We start from the raw sequence: 25,990 nt of genomic DNA on the forward strand, positions 1-25,990 counted from the left end.
GGCGGGCTCTCCCACCCCAACCAAGAAACACACAAAGCCAGGGCGCCTTTCCCTAAAAAGAAAGAAAGAAAAAAACGTTTTTATTACAGTCAACAGCACAAATGGGAACTGGTACTAGTCCACTCCTGGACCGGAGTATGTATGGCACACCAGCGTTGTGCTGTTTTCCATCTTTCTTCCAACGACGGCCTCAGCCTTGAGGAGGATTCGCTGGCCGACAATGCCCGTCTAGGAGGCATCTCCCTGGCTGGGCTAAGATAGATCAGGACGATCTTTAGGTCAGTAGGAACATCTATGTGGTTCATGATGCCTTGGCTTTTCGGCGTTGGGTCCCCCAAAGCAGGATGGAGATGGATAACGTGGTGGATCCCAGAATCCCAAAGAACATAAGCAAGGAGAACGAGCCCTGTGAAAAAGACAAAAAAAATCTGATGCAGCGTTACACCAACGGCTACATCCTAACACTCAATTCTTTCCTAGTATACCTATCATCCAGGGCAATTCTCTTACAGTTTCTTTCTCTGGGTGGTTTGTATCAGCTCCTGGTCTTCTGGCTCTTTCAGAGAGGTTCTTGCTCTATGCATTTCTCTTATTCTTAATTAGAAGGTTTAATTTCTCACCTGGCGCATACACTTGTAACCATGGAAGCCATCAGCACAAACACACTGCAAAAGACCTGGACCATCAGACACACAAGATCCATTCTCAGGACACATTTCTGGGAGCCAGAGAAAAACAGAGAACACCATTGGATCTCATTAGGTACATTTCTCAAATATCTGTTTTGACTTAGCTTCTCTCAATTATTTCTAGGTCAAAGGTAGAGGAAAGAAGATCACAGATAATTGGAACATAACAACAACAATAATAAAAGATATAAATTATAAGACCTTTTCTTTCCAAGGGGTTAGAACCTCAGAAACCTGAACAACAGGCACTTAAGCAACTTTACTGTCTTTCTGATCTAGAGAATACAAAGGAGGAAAGGCAGTTCCCAGAAGGGTGGAGGTGAGACAGCATACCTGGGTCCCCAGTGCTGTTGCAAAGGTTTCTTTGTCCTTGGCAGGTTTGGTTGTTTGTATAAAAGGTGACAGTATCCCAAGCATTAATACCTCCAGGACAGCTGACATCCTGTGGCAGTATCCTGAACACAACATAGGCAGTCATAATATGCAGCCCAAAGTTGCTGAGCTCACAGCACTGCCCCTCTTTGGTTCTCTCCCCCACATCATACCCTCACTCACAGAGTGTGGAGCTGTGTAAAGCCACGGAAGGTGCTGGCCAAGTCATCCTTGAGGGGATTTGCTTGCAGGTCTCTGCAAAGCAGACACTGTTAGCACTGTGCTCTAGGAAAACACCCTACTTCCATTCACACATCTTCCTGAACTGGTAACCCAGTTCTCATTCTGAGTTGTCCAAGTTTAGACATTAATATTCAAACGTTTTTTTAGGACTCCATCCTCAAAGATTTTCCCATCAACCCTTTGCCACAGCCACCTTTTGGGAGGAAGGATAACTAATGACTTACATGATGATAGCAGTATGTGCCTGAGGAAAGTGCGGACCAGGGTCCTTCAGAGAACAGTTCTGGAGATCCAGCCTGAGGAGACAAAGTAATCGTTGTTAACTATGTGTCTCTCCTCTTCATCATGGTAAGCTAATACAACCCGCTTTTCAGCTATTATCAATTGAACACAGCTGTGTAGAGGGCCACAAAGTAGGTGCTGTGATAGATGTTTTAATCCTGCACTGTCCAATTCAGTCCCCACTAGCTACATGTAGCTACTTAAATTAAACCAAAAAAATTTAGTCCCTCATTTGCACTAGCCACATTTCAAGTGTTCAGTAACATATGGTTAGTGGCTACTGTATTGGAGAGTAGAGATATGGAACATTTCCATCATGGCAGAAAGTTCTATTGGACAGTACTGTTCTAATCAGTATACCTATCCATCTGTGCATATATTGGAAAAAATTTGTTTCTTATCTAGATCAGTGAATCTCACATTGTCATATTATGATTTTCAGATCCACAGAGGGCCTTTAAATGGAAAAAAAATTCAATTCATATACATGAAAGTTTTTTCCAAGTGCATTTTCTACCACAAATTGGATGTAAACTACTGGATATTAAGGACCATGCCATATTATTTTTTCTTCTATATCTACTGCTGTCTGTTCCTTTATTCTACAAATATTTACTGAGCACCTACTAACTGCAAAAATTGGGAGAATGAAAAAAAAAACCCTCACTATCTTAGCTTTCAAGTGGTTTATAATGTAGTAGGGGAACAAGACCATGACCAAAAATAAAAACAATATAAACATTAAATTATAATATATAAAAAAACCCACAGGACAGTATATAAATTTGAGTGGTACAGACACTAAGGATTAGAGGAAGTAAAAAAATAGAAAGATATTACTCTGGTATTTAGTAGTAAGGACCATTCACAAAGGATGTTGGAATTAAAGGATGTATATCTCCTAATTTGATGGAGGAAAGCAATTTCAGGTAAAGAGAGAAGCCTGAAAAAAGAAACAAAGGTGGAATGCTTTGAGAGGTAGATGAGTCTGGCTGAAGCCAGATCTTCATGCAAGGTTTGAGTGGACAAATAATTGGAAATAATGTTGGAAAGGTGAGTTGGGACCAGTCTGTGGTAGTTCATGGTTTGAACTTTATCCTGAGGGCAAGAAACAGTTATAAATCTAATTTTAAAGTCAGATAGTGATAACAGAAAAAAATTGGTTTTCAGGAAGTTTAATATAAAGAAGTACTTAGGTAGATTAGGGAAAGAGGAGAATGGAGGCAAGACATATGACATTTTGAGTTTGAAGTGAGGCTGCACTTAAGGGGAAATGTTAATAAGAAGCTAGAGGTACCCACACATACCTGGAACCTGGAGAGAAGTCAAAGGATACTAAAAGAGATCTAGTTTTGGGCGATACCCACATGGTGGTTACAGCTGAAGCCCTAAGAATAGGTGGATTCACAAGAATGTAAAGGGGAAAACTGCAGGGACTAACCTGCATAAAGGGATAGGAAGAGGAATTTGCTTCAAAGACAAACATGAATTAATCAGAAAGGGAAGAAAACATTTTAGCATAGTGTCTTGGAGGCTAAGGGAGTCATTTCATGGACACACAGTAAATAATCCAAAGAGTTGATAATAAACAAAAGAACAAAGCTTTTTTGTTTTTTTAAACGAAGCCATAAAAGCCTTTAAAAAAAGGCAAAAATTATGACTTTTATGCAGTTTCAACCAGGAAGAACCACAGGGTTGTTTACCTAGCCAAAAATGCTGTAACAGATTTAAAAGTTTGAGAATCCTAGTTTAAATGCCTCCAAAATAGGAACCAATATTTATCCCAAAAGCCAATCAGGCAAGCCTGGAGGAATCCGGTTTGGGAACTCTTTTCCAGTATCCAGGGATGTCTTCTCCTCCCTCACCCCAGGATGGTGCCCTTCTGATTCAGGCAGCAGCGCGCGTGCAGCACTAGCCCTGGTGTCTGCTTACAATAAAGGGCCATTTCTGACAAATTTTGCACACTCCCTGGACACTGGATGCATATCTGTAGAAGAGAAAAAGACTATTAGGACACCAGAAAGAAAAGCCAAGAAAAGAACGGGGATCAAAAGTTAACTGCCGGTACACTCGCCACAATTCCCCTAACGCAGGGTAGGGAAGTGTCCTACCTTTGTACGAGATTTACTAGGAGATGCATTTCTTTCCCTAGAGCCAAGCGCCCAATCAGCGCACCCGAGAGTTTATGTACCAGACGTCGCCCAGGGAAGGCCCTCTTCTTTGAGAATTTACTATTAGAACATTATTTATTATGCCCTCTCCAGTGATTTCTCAATCTGACAGGCCCGATTTGGCCGGGTGTAATAGGACTGCAGGTACACAAAGAACTCATCATCGAGCATTACAGAAAGTACAGTCCTGCCACCGCACGGCATACGGCATTTCAGCGTGGCGAGCTCTCAGAAGAGCCAGTGCACTCGTCCGTAGAAATAACAACTTAAAATTATTCAAACATTAAGGAGCGAGATCAAATTTCAAAGCTCTTTGGACGTCGGCAGGGCGGCAGGGCGAGGGCGCTGGGAGACCAGCGAGCGCAGCGTGAGTACTCGGGAGCAGGAGCCTGCCCGGCTTCGGAAGGGGCGACCTCAGGGACGAAAATGGAGCTGCGGGCCGGCTGGGGAGAGGGGAGAGCGGAGAGCCAAGGGCGGGCGAACGAGACACACAGAGGGCCAGCAACTCTGCTTCAGCCCGACTTCAAACTTGCTTCTGTACCTCGGGTAGCGCCATACCCCCTTCCACGCCCAGAGCGAGGAGCAGGGCCGCAGCCCAGCTCACCAGACTTGAAGGACTACCCCGGTCGCGAGGAGCCATTTTCGGTTCCCTTCGTCTTTCTCAGCTCCTCGCGAGATTTGCGTGTGGCTCCGCCCCCCTGCCCCCCCCCCCCCCGGTGCGTCACGCCCTCCCCCGGGGATGGCCCGGGACGGGCGTGGGGTTCCTGTTGCTGCGGGAGGTCAGCGTTCTTCTCCGTGCGCCCCAGTCGTGGTTAGGGATACTGAGCCGAATCCCTGTCCGTCTTTCGCTTCAGCAAAGGTTCTCCCCCCCGCCCCCCGCGCCGCTCTTTCAGCCCCGCTTCTCTCGCGCCGAGGCGCCAAGCCCGCTCCGTCCGCCCTCAGTAAACATGGCGGCGCGGGGGCGGGCAGGGGGCGGGGCCCACTCTTGGCCGGCGGCGGCCCAACCCACGTGTGGAGACCTGGCAAGTGGGCCGGACGGGAACGGGCCACGGGAGTGTGGGCTGATGCAGAGAAGCTCCGGAGAGCGGCGTCAGGATGGGGAGGGCGGGGCGAGTCTGTATCCCACGTGGGGGCCCGGGAAGGTCTGAGGTGCAAGCGGCGAGGTGGTAGTTGGTCCCGCCGCCTCGCGTGTGGCGGGAAGGAGGGAAGCCAGGAAATCAAGAGGGTAAGGGTGACCGGGGGGCGAAGGGCGAAGGGCAAGCCCGGCGGGAGGAGACGAGGCTGGGGACGCCCCGGGCACCCTGCCCTCCTCGCCACAGTCCTGAGACCGCGCGGCGCCCTGAGACCACGCGGCGCCCGGAGTCCTGGCGAGGAGGTGGGGGCGGGATTCATGCTTCCCTAACTCCTGGTGTCCTTTGCTGTCCCAGAAAATCGGAGCGGTGCTGATCTCAGGAAGAACGACGAGACCTTCTTAGCCCTGGCTGAGCCACGGAGGTGAGGGGAAGGCGAGCGCTATCCCAGGGTGGCCGGGCCCTGAGCGAAGGGTGCCGGGGGAGCCACTGTTGGCTTTGGTTGGGACCAGCCAAAAGCTCATCAAAACTAACCAAAGCTCATCTTGAGTAGCCGGCCCAGCCTTCCCTTCTAGCCACCCCCAGATATCTAGAATCTCCCGAAAGAATTCACTTTCGGCTACCTAGCTAGCACATTTTCTAAGGTGTTAGTAGTAGTTATTAGTATTTTGACAAGGGCCCCCAAAGCCTTTCAGACCTTGAGGAATTCTAAACACAAAGACAGATTTTTTTTTTTAATTTTATTTATTTATTTATTTATTTTTTTCCCCCAAAGCCCCAGTAGATAGTTGTATGTCATAGTTGCACAGCCTTCTAGTTGCTGTATGTGGGACGCAGCCTCAGCATGGCCAGAGAAGCGGTGTGTGGGTGCGCGCCTGGGATCCGAACCCAGGCCGCCAGCAGCGGAGCGCACGCACTTAACCGCTAAGCCACGGGGCCGGCCCTCAAAGACAGATTTTGAAGGAATCTTTTGGGGATGTTTGGTCCTGCAGTGGCCCCTTTGCCTTTTATAAGAGTCAAAGTAATTCTTTGACTCCTACAAGGTGACCGAAATGATGAGTAGGGTGGTGGAGAATGATTCTATTACTTTCTTGTGTGTGAGTTAGACTTTTTAAAAGGAGTCTCGCAGCCGGCTCTTTGTGCCCTGTGTATTACAGTTTTAGTGAAACAACTCAGCTCTTACTTTTGGCTCCCACCCTCAGAGAGATGCAAATCCATAGGGTTTAGATCAGTGTAGAGTTTTTAGAAAGCCACTGTCATGTCTGATGAAGACTTTTTACTGGGTCAGGTTTTTCCTGTCTTGCCTGGCTCTCTCTTTCTTCAGCCATCCAGGAGGGTTCTCTGCACCTCATACAAATAGAATTCTATCAAGAAACCCTGCCAGTTTACCCCAGAAGAAGAGGGTCTCCATTTCTGTATGTCTGCATTCCAGTCTAAACTGGGACCTTTCTTCCTTTCTCCAACCACGTGCCTCTACATATCACTAACCCTTTACTACCACACGTTCTTATTTGCACACAGCAGACATCTTCTCTTACTTTCCAGTAGTTCTCATCACCTCTATCATAGCAGTAAAAATTTGCCAAAGAGGAGTGAGAAAACTCAGAATGTTGCACTGTATTGTACAAAGGTCCAGGGCATCTTTAGGTTAGACCAGAGTGGCCTGTTGGTAACATTGCTCTGCGGACTAACATTTCTGACTCTGTAGAACAGGTGATCCAAGAGCTGCCAGCTCTGATTTCCTTTATTCATTGGCCCCAGGGGGCTCAGAGTTGAGGTTTGGTCTGTGTAGGGCTGTATCTTGCCAGCCAGGCAACGTCTGCCCAAGAACACAGTGTGGAGAGCCAGAAGACAGCCAGGCTGATCTTTCTCCTAGTGGGCAAGAACAGAAGACATAGCTTATATTAATATGTCTCTAGATTGGTTGGAATCTAAACTTTGTTCTGTGAATGACTGACTACAGTTAACACTCTGCTCCTCCCCTGGTTCTAAGAGTAGTGAGGATGGGCCCCTGGTGAATCATGTCATACCTGCAGATAGCACTGTTTCTCTCTCTTGTTTTGTATCATGCTGTGTAACTCTTGAGAATGAGAGAGTGTTCATGTAAAGTGTATAACCTGAGACGTGGTGTTTTGGAAGTGATAGCTATGGTTATTTCATCATTACTTATTTCTAATGCTTATAAAGTACATAGCACACTGCTGGGTTATGTAGCAGGTGTTCAGAAAATGTTAACTGTCATCATGTTAGGTTGTCCAAATACATGGCATTCTCTGGTATTTTTTCCCCCATACCAATAAGTACTCCAAGGAATAGACTCTAAAGACAGTGTGGTGTAAATGGAGAGCAGTTGGATGGGGAATCGCTAGACCTCGGTTCTAATCTAGCCTCTGATGATAATTGGCTTTCTGATTTTAGAAAGTTATCTGGGCCTCAGTGTCTTTGTCAGTAAATGAGGGGGTTGTAATAAAGATCTCTTAAGATTCTTTTAAGTTTTGAAATACTATGATCTGGTTTTTGTTCTGAGGATAATGGTGTGTTCTTTGAGGATTAGCATTTCTTGTGCAGGAGTCAGAAAAGCAACTTTCACATCTTCTCTCAGCTCCTCCTTTCCAGTTCCCTCTAGCACACAGTGCCAAGTGTGACTTACAGTGAAAGCCTAATCCATCGAGGAATGCTGTTGAATGTGAGCTCCCTGCTCCCCATTCTGGAGCCTGTAGGGCTAAGCTGGAGTTTGGGGGCTGTAGGGTGATAGGGCCATTTGGACCACAGTGATTGGTTCCCTGAAGGGGCCAGAGCAAATAGCTGCTGAGCTTCACTCCCTCCGCCCCCAATTCCTCATCATACCTCAGCCACTTACAGAGCCAGACCCTCAGCCTTTGCCCAGCTCCAGATACACAGCTCCTCCAGGCAGCTCTGCCTCGAAACAGGGATAAGCCCTTCTCTAGGTGGGTGTCTGCCCTGGGGGGATAAGCCCACTCTTCCTGTCTGGTTTGCTTCTCTTCAAAGCGCCTCTGTAATTGTAACTCTGGACCCCTGGCTCCAGTATGTGCCTTCTCACTTTTAAATCCTATTGCTTTTCCTGGACCTGCCATTGACTGTGGTGTTACAGGTAGAGGAGCTGAGAGGTGGATGTCAGGGCTTATCTAGTGGTGTTGCAGAGAATGTTAAGAAAGGGGCATGGCGTGGTTGACCTGGGATTGCCTGGAATGGAGTTTGGGGCTGCTGTGGAGGTGATCTTCCTGGTGACCATTGCTGAGAAGGGGTACTGTTAGCGAGGTGACACTGGGAATCGTGGGAAGCAGGGACTGAGGCCAGGGGGAGCAGAGGAAGCCAGGCTGTCATTAGTCTCTGTTTCTTCTTCCCTGCTGTGCTGTGGCGCCAGGCTGGACCCTGCTGGCTTAGTACATTGTAGTAACTGGGTCTGTGCCTACAAGTAGGGGCAGGGAAGTCTTCTAAGAAGAAACATGGGCTAGAGTTGATTTTTCTTTTGTTACTGGGGTGGAGACCTAAGAAAGTTCTTAAATTTCACAGCTCTGTACGCCCAGAAAGATCTTGGCCAAGTAGTTGTCTCCTGGCTGTCTCACTCTGCTGCTTCCTCCAGATCTTCAGGGGCTGCCGCAGAGCTGGCTGGTCCAAGTTTGATGGATGTGGGACACACAGGCTGGAGGGTGGGTGGCGCTGAAGGCAGGATAGGCCTAACTAGGGGCTGATTCCTTTGCAGCTAACCCTGGACAGTGTCACTTGCTGGAGGAGGAGGACTGTGAGACCGCGACTGGGAGCCAGGTTGTAGCCACTTACCTACAGCCGAGTGGCAGCCCAAAGCCCAGAAGCAATAAGTGGCTGCAGGTCACAGACACAGTGAGGATATGAATGTGGGGGTGAGCACCTCCTCTCCCCTCCCCCCACCCTCAGACACAAGCGTGGTCACATCCACCTTCTCCCCCCTGGACTATGTGGTCTTCGTCTTGCTGCTGGTTCTCTCCCTTGCCATTGGGCTCTACCATGCCTGTCGTGGCTGGGGCCGGCATACCATTGGTCAGCTGCTGATGGCGGACCGCAAAATGAGCTGCCTTCCTGTGGCGCTGTCCCTGATGGCCACCTTCCAATCAGCCGTGGCTATCCTGGGTGTGCCGTCCGAGATCTACCAATTTGGGACCCAGTATTGGTTCCTGGGCTGCTCCTATTTCCTGGGGCTACTGATCCCTGCACACGTCTTCATCCCTATCTTCTACCGCCTGCATCTCACCAGTGCCTATGAGGTAAGCAGGGAGGAAGGGAGGAGCATATAAGACCAGCAGGGTCAAGGGTGGAGAAACAGAGCACATATGAGAGATCTGGGCCCCCAGACCTCCTGTGCCTAACAAGACGGACAGAGAACATCATGTGTTTACAAGTCTTTCTGGGTGAGGTCAGCCGGGTGGGATTGTATGTGAATTGTGGGAGGTGGAGTGGGAAGGAATACCTTTTTTTTTTTAATACTCCTACCTAGTACCTGGAGCTCCGATTCAATAAAGCTGTGCGGGTTTGTGGGACCGTGACCTTCATCTTTCAGATGGTAAGTGGAATGAGGATAGAAATTGAGCCTGAAGCATGGTAGAAGGACCTGAACTTAGCAAGCCTGAACTTACTTAGGCTTGCTCTCAAACTGGCAGGATTGAAATTTCTGCTAGGAGTCAGAGTCACTGAAGCTCCCAGAGGCGTTCTGCTTCCCATTCTTTGCAGTTTCAGCACAGATACTGTGGTGGCAGCAAGCCAAAATTTGGAAGAAGGGAGAGGGAAGGGAGCCTAGGCAAGGGGAGGCCATTGGGATACTGGAGCTCCATCTTTCCTCCTCTCTGCCCACCTTCATCTCCCCTTACATTCTCTTTTCCATACCCAACAGGTGATCTACATGGGGGTTGTGCTCTATGCACCATCATTGGCCCTCAATGCAGGTGAGGAGTCGTAGCCCCTGGCAGGCTGGGAAAACACCTTTGGGAGGGGCAGGAAAAGGAGTGTGTGCAGAAAAGAATCCAACCTTGGCCAGGGAATTATTTCACTGAATGGGCCCTTGGCTGGTCTCTACCAGAGGTGGAAGCAGGCTTGGTTCACCTCACTTGAAAGCTAATCAAACATTACCATGCCCCATCTGAACTGGTTAATCAACACCTTTTGGTGGAGCTCTGCAAACTTTTTTTTTTTTCCATTGTGGTGAATGATTTATTTTATCCTTAATGACCAAATGCTTTATGTCTTACCAGGGCTTCTCTGGCTTCTGGGCTGGGAAACCCTCTTCCAGAGACAAAAATGTGACTTTTATCTGTTTATAGTGACTGGCTTTGATCTGTGGCTATCAGTGCTGACCCTAGGCATTGTCTGTACCATCTACACTGCTCTGGTAAGTGCACTAAGTCTTAGGGGAGGGAAGAGAAGAGATGAAGTGTAAGGAGGGGAGATGAGAAGAAAAGGAACAGGAGGGATGAGATAAGAAGGTAGGAGAGATGAGATAAGAATAAAGTGAGGAGATGGGATGAAATGAGATGTAGAAGATAGGATGGGATTATGGTGGGGGATGGGATATAGGCGAGGGGGTGGCATATGAATGTAGGGATGGGGTAGGAATGATGTAAACAGGGTCTCAGCAGTTATGCCCCTGGTGGCGGTATAGTGCCCTCACTGGTGGCAGGGTGTCTTCAATGGTGGACAGTTTGGAAGACATCTGTAACAAGTGTGCTGTCTTTTCCCCGCAGGGTGGGCTGAAGGCAGTCATCTGGACAGATGTGTTCCAGACACTGGTCATGTTCCTAGGGCAGCTGGCAGTTATCATCGTGGGGTCAGCCAAGGTGGGCGGCTTGGGGCACGTGTGGGATGTGGCTTCCCAGCACGGCCTCATCTCTGGGATCGAGTAAGTACACCCCTTCCCCTGTCTGGGGTCTGTAGTGCCTGAGAGCTGAGCTCAGGGCTGTAGTAAGTAGAAGACAATCTGGAAGCCTTAGGTGCAGCACTGAGATAGGTGGGAAGCTGGCACTGCAGAGATGGAGGGTGATCACAGGGGTCTTGCTGGTGGTTAAGGAGGGTCAAGACGTTTTTAGTACCTGGGATGAAGCTGTGGGTTGGAGGAATGGAACCCTCCCTCCAGCTTGCTGCACTGTCTCTTAAGTCCACCCTATTGTTGCCTTTAGTAGCTCCTTGGCCCTCACAGCGATGTCTCTGCTCTGCTCTCCTCTGACCCCTGTTGGAGGAGGGTGAGGAAGGCTGAGTCTTTGTCTGGAGCTATGGCACAGTGACTGGGTGGTGTCTGTTGCAGGCTGGATCCGGACCCTTTTGTGCGGCACACTTTCTGGACCTTGGCCTTTGGGGGTGTCTTTATGATGCTCTCCTTATATGGAGTGAACCAGGCTCAGGTGCAGCGCTACCTCAGCTCCCGCACGGAGAAGGCTGCTGTGCTGTGAGTGCAGGGACAGGAAGACTGGGGAGCAAGGGCTGGGGGAAGAGAGTGGGCCCCAGTTCCACGGATGCAGTTGGGTGGGGGCAGGATGCCAGAGCACACACGCATCCATTGGGGTCAGGATGTGGGTCTGCTTTCTGGGGGCTCAGGAACATGCCTGAGGGTGTCTATTAACAGCCTGTCTCCCCTTGGCACTCGCCTCTTTTGCAGCTCCTGCTATGCAGTCTTCCCTTGCCAGCAGGTGGTCCTCAGCATGGGCTGCCTCATTGGCCTGGTCATGTTTGCCTACTACCAGGAATATCCCATGAGCTCCCAGCAGGCCCAAGCAGCCCGTGACCAGGTGAGAAGGCCTCTCTAGCCCCGTTTTGTGCCCCCCGGGCCACCCTGTGCCCCCAAGAAGAGTGTGTGGGTGGCTGTAGTGAGGACTCCCACCCTGGGTGGGAAATGGATGTAAAGTCCTTTGCCACTCTAGGATTCTAGCAATCTAGCATGTGAGGGTTCCAGGCCCCAGCATCACCTAGTCACAGTGCTCACCCTACTGGGTTGGGGACTTAACCTTTATTGACTTGCCACTATGCACCACACACTCTGCTGAGAGCTGTCCCACACCTGGTCTCATCTAACCCTTCCAACAGCCTCATTTTACCTCAACAAGGTAGCCGGCATGCTCCAGTCACTCTGTTAGTTGTGGCAGAGCTGGAGTGTGAACTGCGCCATTCTCTCTCCAGAGCCCATTTTCTCTTCACTTGCTGTGGGATCACCCTCAGTGCCTGGCCCCCTTCCTGATGCACCCAGTCCCCATAGACTGGGGTGGGGCACGTGCAGGGGGGCTTCCCACATGTCTTGCCCTGCAGAAGGGTGCCTCTCTCAGGAGAGCTGTGCACTTCTGCTCTGCTTGCAGTTTGTCCTGTATTTTGTGATGGATCTCCTGAAAGGTCTGCCGGGCCTGCCTGGGCTTTTTGTTGCCTGCCTCTTCAGTGGCTCCCTCAGGTACCCTGTTTGACCATTTCCCTCAGGCTTGGCATAATTGACCCCTCCTTGGTGCAAGGTGATGTGGAAGAGGGGATCCCTCTGAGTTTCTCATTGTGCCCACCCATCTGTGGATGACAAGGGACAGCTTATCTGACAGAGCATATCCTCTCTGAGGAGGTACCCCCTTTTTGGTGAAGGATTCTTTTTTAACGATACCAGCAATCGATCCACTTGGACAAAACCTGTATCCCATTCAGAAAAGGACAAATGTCCTTGCCTTCCAGGCCTCTTCCTTTGCTGCCAACTGCCAGGATGGTTTTTGGCTGCATGTGTCACCTTCTACCTTTAGGGCGCTATTGCCTCAATAGAGTCCCTTGTTAGTCTTGCCTCTCTCAGCTCCCAGACTCAGGCAGTTTGTCTTTCTCTTCCTCCTTTCAGCACCATATCCTCTGCTTTTAATTCATTGGCAACTGTTACGATGGAAGACCTGATTCGACCCTGGTTCCCTCAGTTCTCTGAAGTCCAGGCCACTATGCTTTCCAGAATCATCGGTGGGATTATGCTTCCTCATCTCTCCAGTTGTGTTCTTTCTAAGACACGCCCTAAGCACTGTCGTCAGTCTGCTTTAAAGCACCAGCTTTGGCCTGGGCTCGGCGCTTGCTGAATGAAGCACACAACCTTGTTTACATCTCAGGGCATTTTCTGGGGAGGTCTCTGAGTCACGTAGGAATGAGGACAGGGTGGGAGGGAGCTGGGGCATGAGGTAATATGCCCTGTTTCCAGGGACACAAAGGTAGTGTTTAGCTGGGGAAGGAGCTTTGTTTTATTTTTACCCTCTTTTATTGTGTTAACTCACACCTGCTTGTTTGCTCCCTTCTTTTTCCCTAGCCTTTGGCTATGGGCTACTTTGTCTAGGAATGGCCTATATTTCCTCCCACATGGGATCCGTGCTTCAGGTAATGACTATGGAGGGAAGAAAGCAATTTTTAAGGGAGAAAAAGAGCTAATAGAAACAGGAAATTGAGAAAGACAGCTCTTGTGACAAGAATGACATAGGGGGCAGATGTCAGCAATTACCCTTCGGTGGGCCACCTTTAGCTGTGAACAGACTCTCAAGTAACTGAAAGCTCCAGGCTCATTCCTGGGACATTGTTGGCTCAGAGAGATCTAAGGAGCAGCCTCAGAGGGGAACCCAAAGCACATTCCCTTAACTGTTCCTGCCCTCTGGAATCCTGCTTTCTGATGGTTCCAGGTAGAAGAGACAGGCAGGCAGATCTGACAAGTGGGGCTCTGAGGCAATGGCGGGTGGCTGTGTTCTACATTGGTGAGGCTGAGGGTCTCTGAGCCTGCGTGTTCTTTTCTCAGTTTTTCTCAACCCTGTTCTCTGCAGGCAGCAATCAGCATCTTTGGCATGGTTGGGGGGCCGCTGCTTGGACTCTTCTCCCTTGGGATGTTCTTTCCTTGTGCTAACCCTCCTGTGAGTGACCCATCTGGCTCCACAGTCATGTGCTGGGGTGGACTTGGGAAATGGCTTGGCAGGGCTCCCACCATGAGTGCTGGGAACTGGTGTGAAGGTTTGGCATGGCTGGCATTGTGACAGGAGAGTGTGCCATGTCTCTGGGCAGGGTGCCATTGTGGGCCTGTTGGCTGGACTCATCATGGCCTTCTGGATTGGCATTGGGAGCATAGTGACCAACATGGGCTCCGGCATGGCACCCTCTCCCACTAATGGGTCCAGCTTTTCCCTGCCCAGCAATCTGACTGCTGTCACCATGACCACCCTGATGCGCTCGACCACCCTCTCCAAGTAAGTTGGGACTCACTCTCTTTCTCCTTGGGGAGAATAGCTAATTTTTGAGGGGTTTCCCGGGGGCCTTGCCAAAGAGATCTCAGGGAAATGTTCTATTGGGTGTTGGGTCCCAAGATCCTAGGACCATGCAGGTGGGTGGAACCAGGTGCCCAAGGAATGCCCTGCCAATAAATTGCTAATTTTCCTCACCCCTTTGCTCTCCGCAGGCCTACAGGGCTGAAACGGCTCTATTCCCTGTCGTATTTATGGTACAGCGCGCACAACTCCACCACAGTCATTGTGGTGGGCCTGATTGTCAGTCTGCTCACTGGTGAGGGGGTGTGCGGTGGGGGCACAGAGAAACAAGGACTGGCTGAGGGAGGGAGCTCAGGGAATCTGAAGTCTAGAGCTCAGGGAATTCCGGGCTCCTGGATGTCTGTAATAGTCAGGACTCTTGGCTGAGCTCTAGGAGGTGGGCAGAGGCTGGGGGCTCAGAGCCCTGAGAACAGAGGGCTTGCTGGATGTGCACTGGTTACACCGATAGGAGACTCAGAAGTGCCTTTGCCTTTAGGGGGAATGCGGGGCCGGACCCTGAACCCTCGGACCATTTACCCGGTGTTGCCAAGACTCCTTGCCCTCCTGCCCATGTCCTGTCAGAAGCGACTTCACTGCAGAAGCTACAGCCAGGTAGGACCTATGTTGTCCAGATCGGCCCCTCCTTTCCCTTTGCAGACTACTGCCGGACCTTCCAGGTTCCCTTCCATCCCTTTCTTTCTTCTCCCCCAGCACCCCTTTTGCTGATTATTTGCCTGAGCCTGGACTGTCCCCCAGCAGTTGCCCTGGCTCCTTCCCACAGAGGGGCACTGGCTTGGTGGGCAGAAGGGTCTTAGCCTGGAGAGGTGCACATTGTGCTGGGCCCCTGACCCCTGCACTTTGCTCCTCCCTGTCTCCCCTGCCCCCCTTGCTGATCCCCCTTCTAGTCGAGATCAAAGCAGGGTCCTTCACCTTTTCTGCATGAGTTCCTCTAGCACTCTTTTGTCTCATGTTCACCCCACCCCGCTCCCTTGGCTCTGTGTTCCTCAGGACCTCTCCGTGGACACTGCTATGTTTCCAGAGAAGATGAGTAATGGGATGCTGAGGGGCAGCTGTGACAAGGAGGCCATGGCAGTGCCTGAGGAAGGCTCAGCGCACCAGGGGAACAGCCCCACCTTCGTCCTCCAGGAGACCTCACTGTGATCTGGACTCAGGACCCAGGCCCAGAGGCTACCTTGTGGTACAGGGATGAGTTACTTGATGTGTTCTGCAGGGACTGTCAGGGACTGGATGACCAGATGACCTAGCTCTCCAGGCCCTACACCAAAGGACCTTGTTCTTAGGGGTTCCTGCTCCACTAGAAGCTGTCATGTCACGGGAGGTGTAAGGGTAAGACTTGGTTTTTCCTTGTTCCTTGCCGGTCTGTTCTCTAGAGGACCAGACTTGCAGGAGGCAGGATTTTGCCAGAACGGGATAGAAGTGAGTCCTCTGAGAAAAGGATAATGGCTTCTGACTCAACATGGCCAAGCTCCTTTGAAGTGAATAGAAGCAGCAGTGCTGGTTCTAACTGCTCTGGGGCCCGATTTGGCAAGATTGACCATCTCCACCATAAAATTCAAAGCTGCCTTGGCCAGCTGTTGCTTCCCTTTTAGTCCCATCTAAGGACAGATTCTGTCAGCCATAAGGACCCCTGTGACTACTTTGAGATTGTCTGTGACACCCAGGCCCCTCTCATCTGTCTACCTCCATTCTTGAGAGGTTTTGGTGTCCCTGAGATGCCTTGGAATAGACAGGTACGTTCCTATCCTTTATGTAGAGTAGGGAAGCTTTATGCCTCACTGCCTCCACCCTCCACCTCTGTAATGGCACTTGGGGATGCGGCAAATGTTGATCCAAGAAACCAGGGCATGACCAGGTCCACTGTGGAGTGCCCCATCCATCTGACTCCTGAGCCACACCAGCTTAGTGTCATTTTGTCATTCATGCTTCCATTTCCTTTTGAAGTTTTTTCCCACATATCTTTGTTCCTGGGGAATAAAAACTCCCATTGGACCTAGAATCTGGGCTCCTGTACTGTTTGCAGCTGCTCTTGTCTACCCCAACCCCATCCTTGGCGAGAATAAAGAGCCCGCTCCTCCCGTGCACAGGTCTTCCTCTGGTGAGGAGAGACAAAGGGGACTATTGCTGGCTGCTTGAGCTTAGAAGTCTCTGCTCATTGACTGTTTCAAGTCATGCCCCTGGCATGGCTGCAGGGGGCGGAATTGTACTTCTCAGGATGGAAGATGCACACTCTCCCTCCGCTGATTCTCATCCCCTGTGGCTCAGTGTGTCCCCTGTTGCACCCCTCTTGTCCTTGACCAGACCATTCACTGCTGCTCAGAGATTTTCATTTTGGGGGCTGGAGGAAGAGGGCTGCTATTTGGCTTTAAAAATAGAACATTTGAGGTGGACTTTTCTGGTCTTGTGAAGAACACTGTGCTCATGCCCACCCACACCTGGTCTCTGCCCCTGCCTGGCCCTGTCCAGCTGCCCAGAAGCAGCTCTGCACAAGCTCTCCAGGCTCCTTAGCAGAGACTCGGTCCCAGGTAATCTGTGGACAGTCCCAGAAAGTGCCAGATTGACTCTGCCCTGAGGTCTGTCCTCCACCTGGGGGCCAAGGGGCCACTGTTCTTGGCTAACTACCCCAGCCCACCTAGCTGCGAGTTCTCCACCTAACCGGGCCCTCATTTGTTCATTCTTCAACATACTTATCCATCACCTACTACATGCAAGGACTTTACCTTGGCCGCCATTTTACAGCTAAGGAAATGATTATGTCAACCCAGGACCTTGGACCGATGCCACCATTGGCATTTCAGAGTTGTCCCCATTTAGTCTCAAATTCTTGCATTTTTCCTGTACTTGTATAGAAAAGGGGAAAAAACCCCACAGGACTCAAAGCTTTCAAGAATTGGTATTTAAGGGGGAATAGTAAAAAGATTCAGTTCTACGTATAAATAATTCAAACTCCATAACAGAACAAAGAAGCTTCTTGATTTTGTGTGTGTGTGTGTGTGTGTGTGTGTGTGTGTGTGTGAGAGGAAGATCAGCCCTGAGCTAACATCCATGTGAATCCTCCTCTTTTTGCTGAGGAAGACTGGCCCTGGGCCAACATCTCTGCCCATCTTCCTCCACTTTATATGGGACACCACCACAGCATGGCCTGACAAGCGGTGCATCGTTGCGTGCCCGGGATCCTAACCTGGGCCGCCAGCAACGGAGTGCACGCACTTAACCGCTACGCCACGGGGCCAGCCCCTAGGAAGCTTCTTCATTTTTAACACAATAAGCTTTTTTCTTCACGCAGCATTTTAAAAGTGCCATTTAATGATTGTGAGGATGGAGTCTAATAGACCTGGGTTCACATAACTGGTTTTTCCATTTGACCTCCTTAAGCCTCAGTTTCTTCATCTTTTAAATTGAATTTCACAGGGTTAAGAATTCAAAATTATATTGCATGTAAAAGACTTATGCATTCCTTAAATGTCAGTTATTGTTGTGATACTTATCTGTTGTAGTTTTCAAACTACTTTTCATATACTACCTGATTTTATGCTTGGGAGAGAAGTACATCCCATATCGTCTGCATTTTTCATGTAGAAGGTAACTGGATTGCTTGGCTAGTGAGTGGTTGAGGCAGAGCTAGAACCCGGATCTGTGACTCCCAGTAGCCCATCAAAGTTGTCTTTCTGTTGCCGTAGGAGCAGTGTCCTTTTGGATAGGGTGTTCACACAGGTGACAGGGTCTCCTGAGACAGCAGTCCAGAGAACAATCAGGCACTAAAAGAGATGCTACTGTACCATCATTCTAGAACCTTTTTAGGTCAGTGGCTTTCAGCTGTTCTTGACTGAGACCCACAGTAAGAATATATTGCATAGGGGCCGGCCCCGTGGCTTAGCGGTTAAGTGCGCGCGCTCTGCTACTGGTGGCCCGGGTTCGGATCCCGGGTGTGCACGGACGCGCCGCTTCTCCGGCCCTGCTAAGGCCGCCTCCCCCATACAGCAACTAGAAGGATGTGCACCTATGACATACACCTATCTACTGGGGCTTTGGGGGAAAAAAAAGGAGGAGGATCGGCAACAGGTGTTAGCTCAGAGCTGGTCTTCCTCAGCAAAAAGAGGAGGATTAGCATGGATGTTAGCTCAGGGCTGATCTTCCTCACCAAAAATAAATAAATAAATAAATAAATAAATAGAATATATTGCACATCATGATCCAGTACACCCATACATTGCATTACTATACTATAACAAATGTTTCATGAAAAAGTACCTCTGGATGTAGTTAATATTTTCTGAGCGCTTCCTCTTTCCTTCCCTTCCTGAATAATTCAATCCTAAATGCATTATGTGGGGTAGAGCAAGGTAGGCATTCATGCTGGGGGTCTGTTTGGTGTAGATTTCAGAGCTCAAGTGAAATGAAGGGAGCCATGCATGGGAGTGGCCCAGCTTAGATGTCATAGCCTCAGCAGGATGAGAGAGCATGTACTTGGAGGGGCAGCCTGCTGTGGGGTGTTAGAGCTCAAGCTGGATGAGGAGAGTGTCCTTGTGGGTGGTGACCTGGTATGGAGTTGAAGCATAAGAAAGGCATCCCCACAGGAAAGAAGACCTGGTGTGAATTACAGTTGGAGTGGAGTGAGGAGAGAGTCCATGCATGAGGCACCTTGCTGTAGGGTGTCGGTCTGAGCAGCATGAGGACATCCACAAGGGAGGTGGCTTGTCATGGGTTGTCAGAGCCAATGTGTGTGTCCATGTGTATCCCACGTGGAGAATCAGAACCCAAACAGAATGAATAGGGCATCTACACGTGAGTAGCTCAACCTGGGCTGTTGGAGCCTGAGTGCAGTGAGGAGGGTCTCTGCCTAGGAGGAAGACCTGTGGTCAGGTGGGAGCCCAGTTAGGCTGCGGAGGTCATCTGCCACAGAGGCAGCCTGGGGTGGAATGTCAGGCTAGGCAAGGTGATGAAGACGTCCGTCCACATAGGGGCCAACCCAGTGTAGTTTTAGAGCCTGAGTAGGATGAGGAGGGCATATATGCAAGAGACAGTGATGGGGCTTTGACTGCATGCAGAGCGATTAATCAAATAAGTATATTAAGGATACTGTGAGCAGTGTTTTCTCACTATTGGAAAAGGGTATTACGTGCATGGAACGGGAGAAAGCAAGAATGAATCCTGAAGTGGTGAATTGAAGTAGGAAATACTGCTGTGTGTTCACTCACGGTTTTCAACAGATCTATATAGATATAGAAATAAATAGGGATGGAAGTAGCTCTGTCCACTGAGAGCGTCAAGGAGCAGTAACAGCCCTATAGCAATAAATGCTTTGTGCCTAGATCTTGGATTCTAAATACTACTCTCCACTAAAAACAAACAACAACAACAAAACCCAGGGCCTCTTGGAGAAATAGCTGGTTCTAGGGCTGGGACCAAAGTATGAGATGTGCCTGGAACATCTTGTGCCAGAAAGCAGAGAACCTTCCTTACCAAGGAATGGTAAGATCATATCAGAAGGACATTAGCTTGAAGGGACTCCCACTTGCCAAATCTGAGACAATCTGAGCATTAAGACAGTAATGGATTATAAGACATTGAATGAAAAAAAGCATATCATGAGTTTATACTGATAAAAGTAAGTAATAAGTCAGAATTCAGATGAGAAATGATATATTCACATGGTTTCAGACACTTTCCTCTGCACAAAATACTTATTAATTACAAGGGAAAAAGGATAACTTTGTAGTGGAGAAGCCTGGCAGACACCATCTTAGTTAAGTGATCAAAATGGACATCATCTGTAACAGGACAAATCAGGCATGTATTATCTGACAAGATGCAATGGGAAGAACACAGTCACTTCTGTGATACTCCTATCAAAGATGTATAGCCTGAGCCTAATCATAAGAACACATCAGAAAATAAAATTGAGAGACATTTTATAAAATAACTGGCCTGTAATCTTTACTGGCTTGTAATTATTGGGACCATAGGTGAAATTTAAATAGGATCTGAGGATTAGATGGAAATAACATTAATTTCCTGGTTTTGATGCTTCTGTTATAGTTCTTGTTGGTAGGAAATATTGAATATATTTAATTTCATGCATGACCTATTGATGTGTTGCAGCCCACTGAAAACACTGTAGTGCTAGGCTTCCCTCCCAGCTTTCAAACACAGAATCCGTTCCTTTCCCACTTCCCACCACTAATGGTCCCAGAATTCTGAGGCCTCCTTGGATTTTCTCTTTTCCTGAAGTGGCCACATCCTCTGAGAAGCCACTTCTGGCTGTTCCCCTCCCTGTGGGAAACAAAGGGCCTATCAGCCTCCAATCCCAGCAGCCAGCCTTGGCTCCCCTCCATATGACAGAGCAGAAAGCAGATGCCTCCATGGCAGGTTGGTGGTGGGTAGGGTCTTGAGTCCATTTGACCATTTTTGCCAGCTAGACAAAAATCCTTCCAGCCATTCCAGTGTGTCACTAAGCCATTGGCAGAGGTTCTAGCTTGCAAGCACTAAGCTGTTTGGATTCATCATCTGATGGAAAATCATTATTACCTAGAATTTTATACTTAAAATATCATCCAAATGTGAGCATGAACTAAAGACATTTTCAGATATACAAAGACTCAAAGTTTTCCACCTAGAGATGTTCTTTTAAAGAATTTCTAGGAGAAGTACTCCAGAGAGAAGAAACGTGAATTCAACAGAAGTGAACTATTGGAGGGAATGATGACCAAGTTAACCAATAAAACATATTGTTACATCTAAATAAGGAGGGATTATTTTTCAAATAATCAATGTAATCTGGAACTAAAATCCAAGAGCTGAGATTCTCTTAGTTAATTGAGCTAAGGTTCTCTTTTCTCTTTTATAGAACAGGATATAGACTAACACCAGATATCAGAAAAATTAAAGTTTGAGTTAAACATTTAAAGATAATTAATAGAATAGTAGAAATACTATATATCACTCCCATACCATTACAGCAAAAAATCAAATGGAACAAAAAAAAATTTGATTAATCCAATTAAAGACAGAATAGGAGTGTGGGGGGTAAGTATGCTAAAAAAATGCTGAATGATGGTAAAAATAAGTCCAAGCATATCACTAATCTGGATATATATTAATGTATAAAATTAAAACATAAAAGTCATAGATTTCTAGATTTGGCAATAAATAAATTCAGCTATTTGCTCTTATAAAAGATAAAAGAAAGAAGCACGAAATAATTGAAGATAAAGGAATGGAAAAAAAATTGCCATGCAAATGATAAAAGGAAAGCAGAAGTAGCAGAAATATCAGACATAAATAGAATTCAAGAGTATATCAACAGAATTCAAGGCAGAAAGCATTAAAACAGACCCAAAATGATATTTCATATTGTTTAAAACAAAGAAAACTACTAGATTTGTGTTTGATAATATTAAGGCTGTTTAAATATCTGGACCAATGTTTTCGTTGAAAGCAATTATAATGCTGAATAAATTGTTCTTTAAAGACTTCTTAAAATCATCATACAGCTAGTGAGGGTAAGAATTTATTGGACTCAAGTCTAAGTGAGAGCAGAAATCCAGAGAGATAGGGAGAACCCTAAGGCTGCTTTTGTCCCGAGGGCCTTTGCAGATCTGGGTGAAATTGAGCTTCAGTTTTGACAGCTTCAGTTTTGACAGAAGTCTAGCCCAGGGGATGCCCAGCGTGTGGAGACTAAAAGGAAAGCTGCCCTCCATAAAGTTGGGGCCCCAAAGGGTGACACTTTCAGTCCCCAGAGACTGCAAGGAGAGTTGCTTTAGAGCCAAGCAGAGCAGTGAAAAAGATCTCTGGAAAATCACAAATCAACTCTCAGGTGGCTTTGCAATCCAATTTCACATCGCTCAACAGGTCAAAATTTGGGACTTTGAGAAGAATAATAAAATTCACTAACCCCGGAAAAAATGATCAAGAAAAAAAGAGAAGGCACAAACAATTCCAGAAATAAAAAGGGTACATAGTTACAGATATTGTAGACATTAAAATGATAGTAAGAAGATATGATGAACAACTTTAGGCCACTAAATTTGAAACTTTAGATAAAATGGACAAATTACTAGAAAAATATCACTTACTAAAACAGATTCAGGAAACAATAGATTATCTGAGTAGTCGTATTCCCATTAAAGAAATAGAAACAGTAGTAAAAAAACATCTTATTGTGAGGAAAATCCCAGGTCCGCATGGCTTCCCTTTCGAGTTCTACTAATCTTTCAAGGAATAAATAATTCTAACTCTACATATATGATTCCAGAATGTAGAAGAAGAGGGAACTCTTCTGAATGTGTTTTCTATATACCAGCAACAAGCATTTAAAGTATGAAATTTTAAATGTCTCTTTTATAATAGCATCAATCCAGTACTAAAACCGACAGAAACAGCCTAAGAAGAAAAGAAAAGTATAGGTCAATCTTAATCATGAACATAGATGCAAAATCGTAAAATACTAGTGAACTGAATCCAGCAATGTGTATAAAAAAGATACTATATCATCACCAATTGAGTTTATTTCAGAAATAAGAGGTTGGCTTAACAATACACACTCAAATAATATAATCATTAACATTAACAAATTAAAGCAAAAAAATCTCACTATCATCTCAATAGATGCAGAAAAGTTTCGTAAAGGTCAACATTCTTCTGTTACTATGAAACTGAACACAACCCAAAAATCTATAAGAGCTAGTGTTTTTTCTTACAGGAATGCTATGCGGCAATGGCAAAAAATTAACCACAACCACACACATCAACAAGCTAAACTATGGGCCGGCCCCGTGGCTTAGCGGTTAAGTGCGTGTGCTCCGCTGCTGGCGGCCCGGCCCGGATCCCGGACGTGCACTGACACACTGCTTCTCTGGCCATGCTGAGGCCACGTCCCACATACAGCAACTGGAAGGATGTGCAGCTGTGACATACAGCTATCTACTGGGGCTTTGGGGGGAAAAAAATTATAAAAAAACAAAACACAAGCTAAACTATTGATCAAAAGAAAGCAAGTCAGAGAAGAAAACACTGCTATCCCATTTGTTAAAGTTCAAAACAGAAAAGAATTAAGTTCTACTGCGAACAATAGACCCATACAAAGGTGGTAAAACCATAAAGAAAAGCCAAGGAGATTAACTCTAAAGCCAGGAGAGTGGTTACCTCGAGGGAAGAGGATGGATGATGTGATTAGGGAGGGGCTTTGCAGTACCCACCCTGTTCTAGTTCTTCACTGAGGGGGAATATCACAAAGGTTCACTGTCAACGTTACAAATGTGAATATTTTGCAATACAATTTTTTTTTTTTTAAAGATTTTATTTATTCATTTTTTTCCCCCCAAAGCCCCAGTAGATAGTTGTATGTCATAGGTTCGCCTCCTTCTAGTTGCTATACGTGGGACTCGGCCTCGGGTTGGACGGAGAAGTGGTGCCTTGGGGCGTGCCCGGGATCCGAACCCGGACCGCCAGCATCAGAGCGCGCGCACTTAACCGCTAAGCCACGGAGCCGGCCCTGCAATACAATTTTTTAATCTACAAATGTACGATAGTCATTGACAGAGCTCTCATTTCCAATATATTATTAAGGAGAAAAGCAAGATGCAGAATAATATATAATATGCCATCTTTTCTAGTAAAAATGATGAGGAAAAGGATACAGTAATACTTCTTTGTGCACAAGCAACCTGTGGAAGAGTATAGAAAAAACTAACAATGATGAGCGCCTGTGAGAAGGGACAGGATGATAAGGAGATGGAGGTGCGGGGGGTCTTACCTCTCATCTCTCTACACTTTTTTATACATTTTGATTTTGAACAATTCGTGTACTACCAGTACTAAAATAGTTTTTAAAGCCCTGTACATCTAGGCACCGTGGCCTAGTGGTTAAGTTCAGGGTGCTCCACTTCTGTGACCTAGGTTTGCTAGGTTTGCAGGTTCGGATCCTGGGTGCACACCTACACCCACTCATCAGCCATGCTGTGGTGGCGACCCACATATAAAATAGAGGAAGATTGGCACAGATGTTAGCTCAGGGCTAATCTTCCTCAGCAAAAAAAAAAAAAAAAAAAAAAAATCATCCTGGCAATTATAAACCATTTAGAAATGTATTGCAACTAGAGCATTACTTAGCAAAAACTGTGGTTTTAAAGATTTTATTTATTCATGTTTTTCCCCCCAAAGCCCCAGTAGATAGTTGTATGTCGTAGGTTCACATCCTTCTAGTTGCTGTACGTGGGACTCGGCCTCGCGTTGGACGGAGAAGTGGTGCCTTGGGGCGCGCCCGGGATCCGAACCCGGGCCGCCAGCATCAGAGCACACGCACTTAACCGCTAAGCCACGGAGCCGGCCCCAAAAACTGTGGTTTTAGACAAGCAATCTTTTTCTTTTTTAATTTGGTTATTTCTGTGAACTTCCTGGTCATATCCTTTGTCCATTTAAATAATTGTCAGAATTCTGTATATAATCTGGATAAAAATTACATGCAACATTTTTTTCTCCCACTCTCTCTTTTCTTTTAAAAAAATTTTTTTTTTTTGATGAGGAAGTTTAGCCCTGAGCTAACATCTGTTGCCAATCCTCCTCTTTTTGCTGAGGAAGATTGGCCCTGGGGTAACATCCGTGCCCATCTTCCTCTACTTTGTATGGGACGTCGCTACAGCATGGCTTGATAAACAGTGCATAGGTCCGCACCCGGGATCCGAGCCTGCAAACTCCAGGCCGCCAAAGCGGAGTGTGCAAACTTAACCACTATGCCACCAGGCTGGCCCCTCTTTTGACTTTTATTATAGTATTTGTTTTAACAGGAGTCTTAAAATATGTGAGAACAAATCTCTCCATTTTTTATGGCTTCTAGGTCTTGTGGTCTTGTATCTTGTTTAGGAAGGCATTCTCCACCCTATTATTAAAAATATAGTTTAAAAACCTTTAAAATGTTTTAAGTTATCTTCCCTAAATATTTAACTACTTATACCATCTATGTCTGATGTGATGGGGCAGGAGGTTCAATCTAATGTTATTTTCCCATCAGTGGATAGCCAGTTATCTCACAGGATTTATTGAAAAAGCCACCCTTCTGTCACAGATTTTATGTTGCCTCTATTGTAAGCTTCATTTGCACAGATATGTGGATCTGTTTCTGCACCTCATTCTATTCCCCTGAACTATTTGTCTGTTTTTATCCCTTTAGTTTTTTTTTTTTTTTAAGATTTTTATTTATGTATTTTTTTCCCCAAAGCCCCGGTAGATAGTTGTATGTCATAGTTGCACATCCTTCTAGTTGCTGTATGTGAGACACAGCCTCAGCATGGCCGGAGAAGCGGTGCGTCGGTGCGCGCCCGGGATCCGAACCCGGGCCGCCAGCAGCGGAGTGCACGCACTTAACCGCTAAGCCACGGGGCCGGCCCTATCCCTTTAGTTTTATATTGCTTAATCTATTTGGATTATGTTTATGTAGCTTTATATATTTTTATATTTACATTTCCATATTGTAGGGCAAATTCCCACTCAATAATCTTTTTCAGATTTTTTGGGCTGCTATTGAACATTTTCTCTTCCAGAAGAGAATCAGAATTCTTAAATTCCTATTTAAAAGTCCTGTTCAGATTTGCTTGGGATTGCATTAAATTTATAGATTAATTTGATTGTCCTGGATGACAATAGCATAGAAACTGTTTTTCCTGGGTTATGTAAGCACAAGATCTGTGTGACTTTCCATGCAGTTTCCTTTGTGAATTTTTGTTATTTGATTCTGAAGGGCGATTCCAAGGAGCCATCGCTCTGTCTGAATTGTCCACAAGGGGTCCTCAATATCCAACATATGGATGGTGTTTAGACGGGGTTCTTCTCTCTGTCTTTGGATAGGCACTATAACTTCGAAGTGCCAAGCAGGCTTAGATGCA

The 25,990-nt window shown here is 47.0% G+C and overlaps 2 protein-coding genes across 6 annotated transcripts; one reads left to right on the forward strand and one right to left on the reverse strand.

Moving 5' to 3' along the window:
• Window positions 1–47: 47 nt before the first annotated feature.
• ATRAID (all-trans retinoic acid induced differentiation factor) lies at window positions 48–4,434 on the reverse strand. Of its 2 annotated transcripts, none has more exons than XM_087437010.1 (7): window positions 4,362–4,434; window positions 3,452–3,573; window positions 1,529–1,600; window positions 1,245–1,316; window positions 1,023–1,144; window positions 621–718; window positions 48–406 (listed from the first exon to the last, which is right to left on the reverse strand). In XM_087437010.1, the coding sequence occupies exons 1-7, from the start codon at window positions 4,395–4,397 to the stop codon at window positions 302–304; spliced, it is 627 nt and encodes a 208-aa protein (XP_087293136.1). In that variant the 5' UTR covers window positions 4,398–4,434; the 3' UTR covers window positions 48–301. The 2 variants fall into 2 exon arrangements, with proteins under 2 accessions (XP_087293136.1, XP_004418290.1); XM_004418233.3 differs by having other exon boundaries at window positions 4,299–4,428.
• On the forward strand, window positions 3,929–16,110 carry SLC5A6 (solute carrier family 5 member 6). Of its 4 annotated transcripts, none has more exons than XM_087437007.1 (17): window positions 3,929–4,124; window positions 5,185–5,251; window positions 8,552–9,089; window positions 9,320–9,385; window positions 9,713–9,764; window positions 10,140–10,207; window positions 10,560–10,714; window positions 11,117–11,257; window positions 11,468–11,597; window positions 12,159–12,247; window positions 12,668–12,780; window positions 13,118–13,185; window positions 13,620–13,706; window positions 13,855–14,036; window positions 14,246–14,349; window positions 14,590–14,705; window positions 15,102–16,110. In XM_087437007.1, exons 3-17 carry the CDS (start codon window positions 8,697–8,699, stop codon window positions 15,252–15,254), a joined length of 1,917 nt encoding a protein of 638 aa, XP_087293133.1. In that variant the 5' UTR covers window positions 3,929–4,124; window positions 5,185–5,251; window positions 8,552–8,696; the 3' UTR covers window positions 15,255–16,110. The 4 variants fall into 4 exon arrangements, with proteins under 4 accessions (XP_087293133.1, XP_087293131.1, XP_087293132.1 ...); XM_087437005.1 differs by lacking the exon at window positions 3,929–4,124 and adding an exon at window positions 4,494–4,616; XM_087437006.1 differs by lacking the exon at window positions 3,929–4,124 and adding an exon at window positions 4,655–4,779.
• Window positions 16,111–25,990: the final 9,880 nt, after the last annotated feature.

This window comes from Ceratotherium simum, chromosome 11, assembly GCF_057802395.1.
Source record: "Ceratotherium simum simum isolate JZ-2026a chromosome 11, ASM5780239v1, whole genome shotgun sequence".
NCBI classification, from domain to species: Eukaryota; Metazoa; Chordata; class Mammalia; order Perissodactyla; family Rhinocerotidae; genus Ceratotherium; species Ceratotherium simum.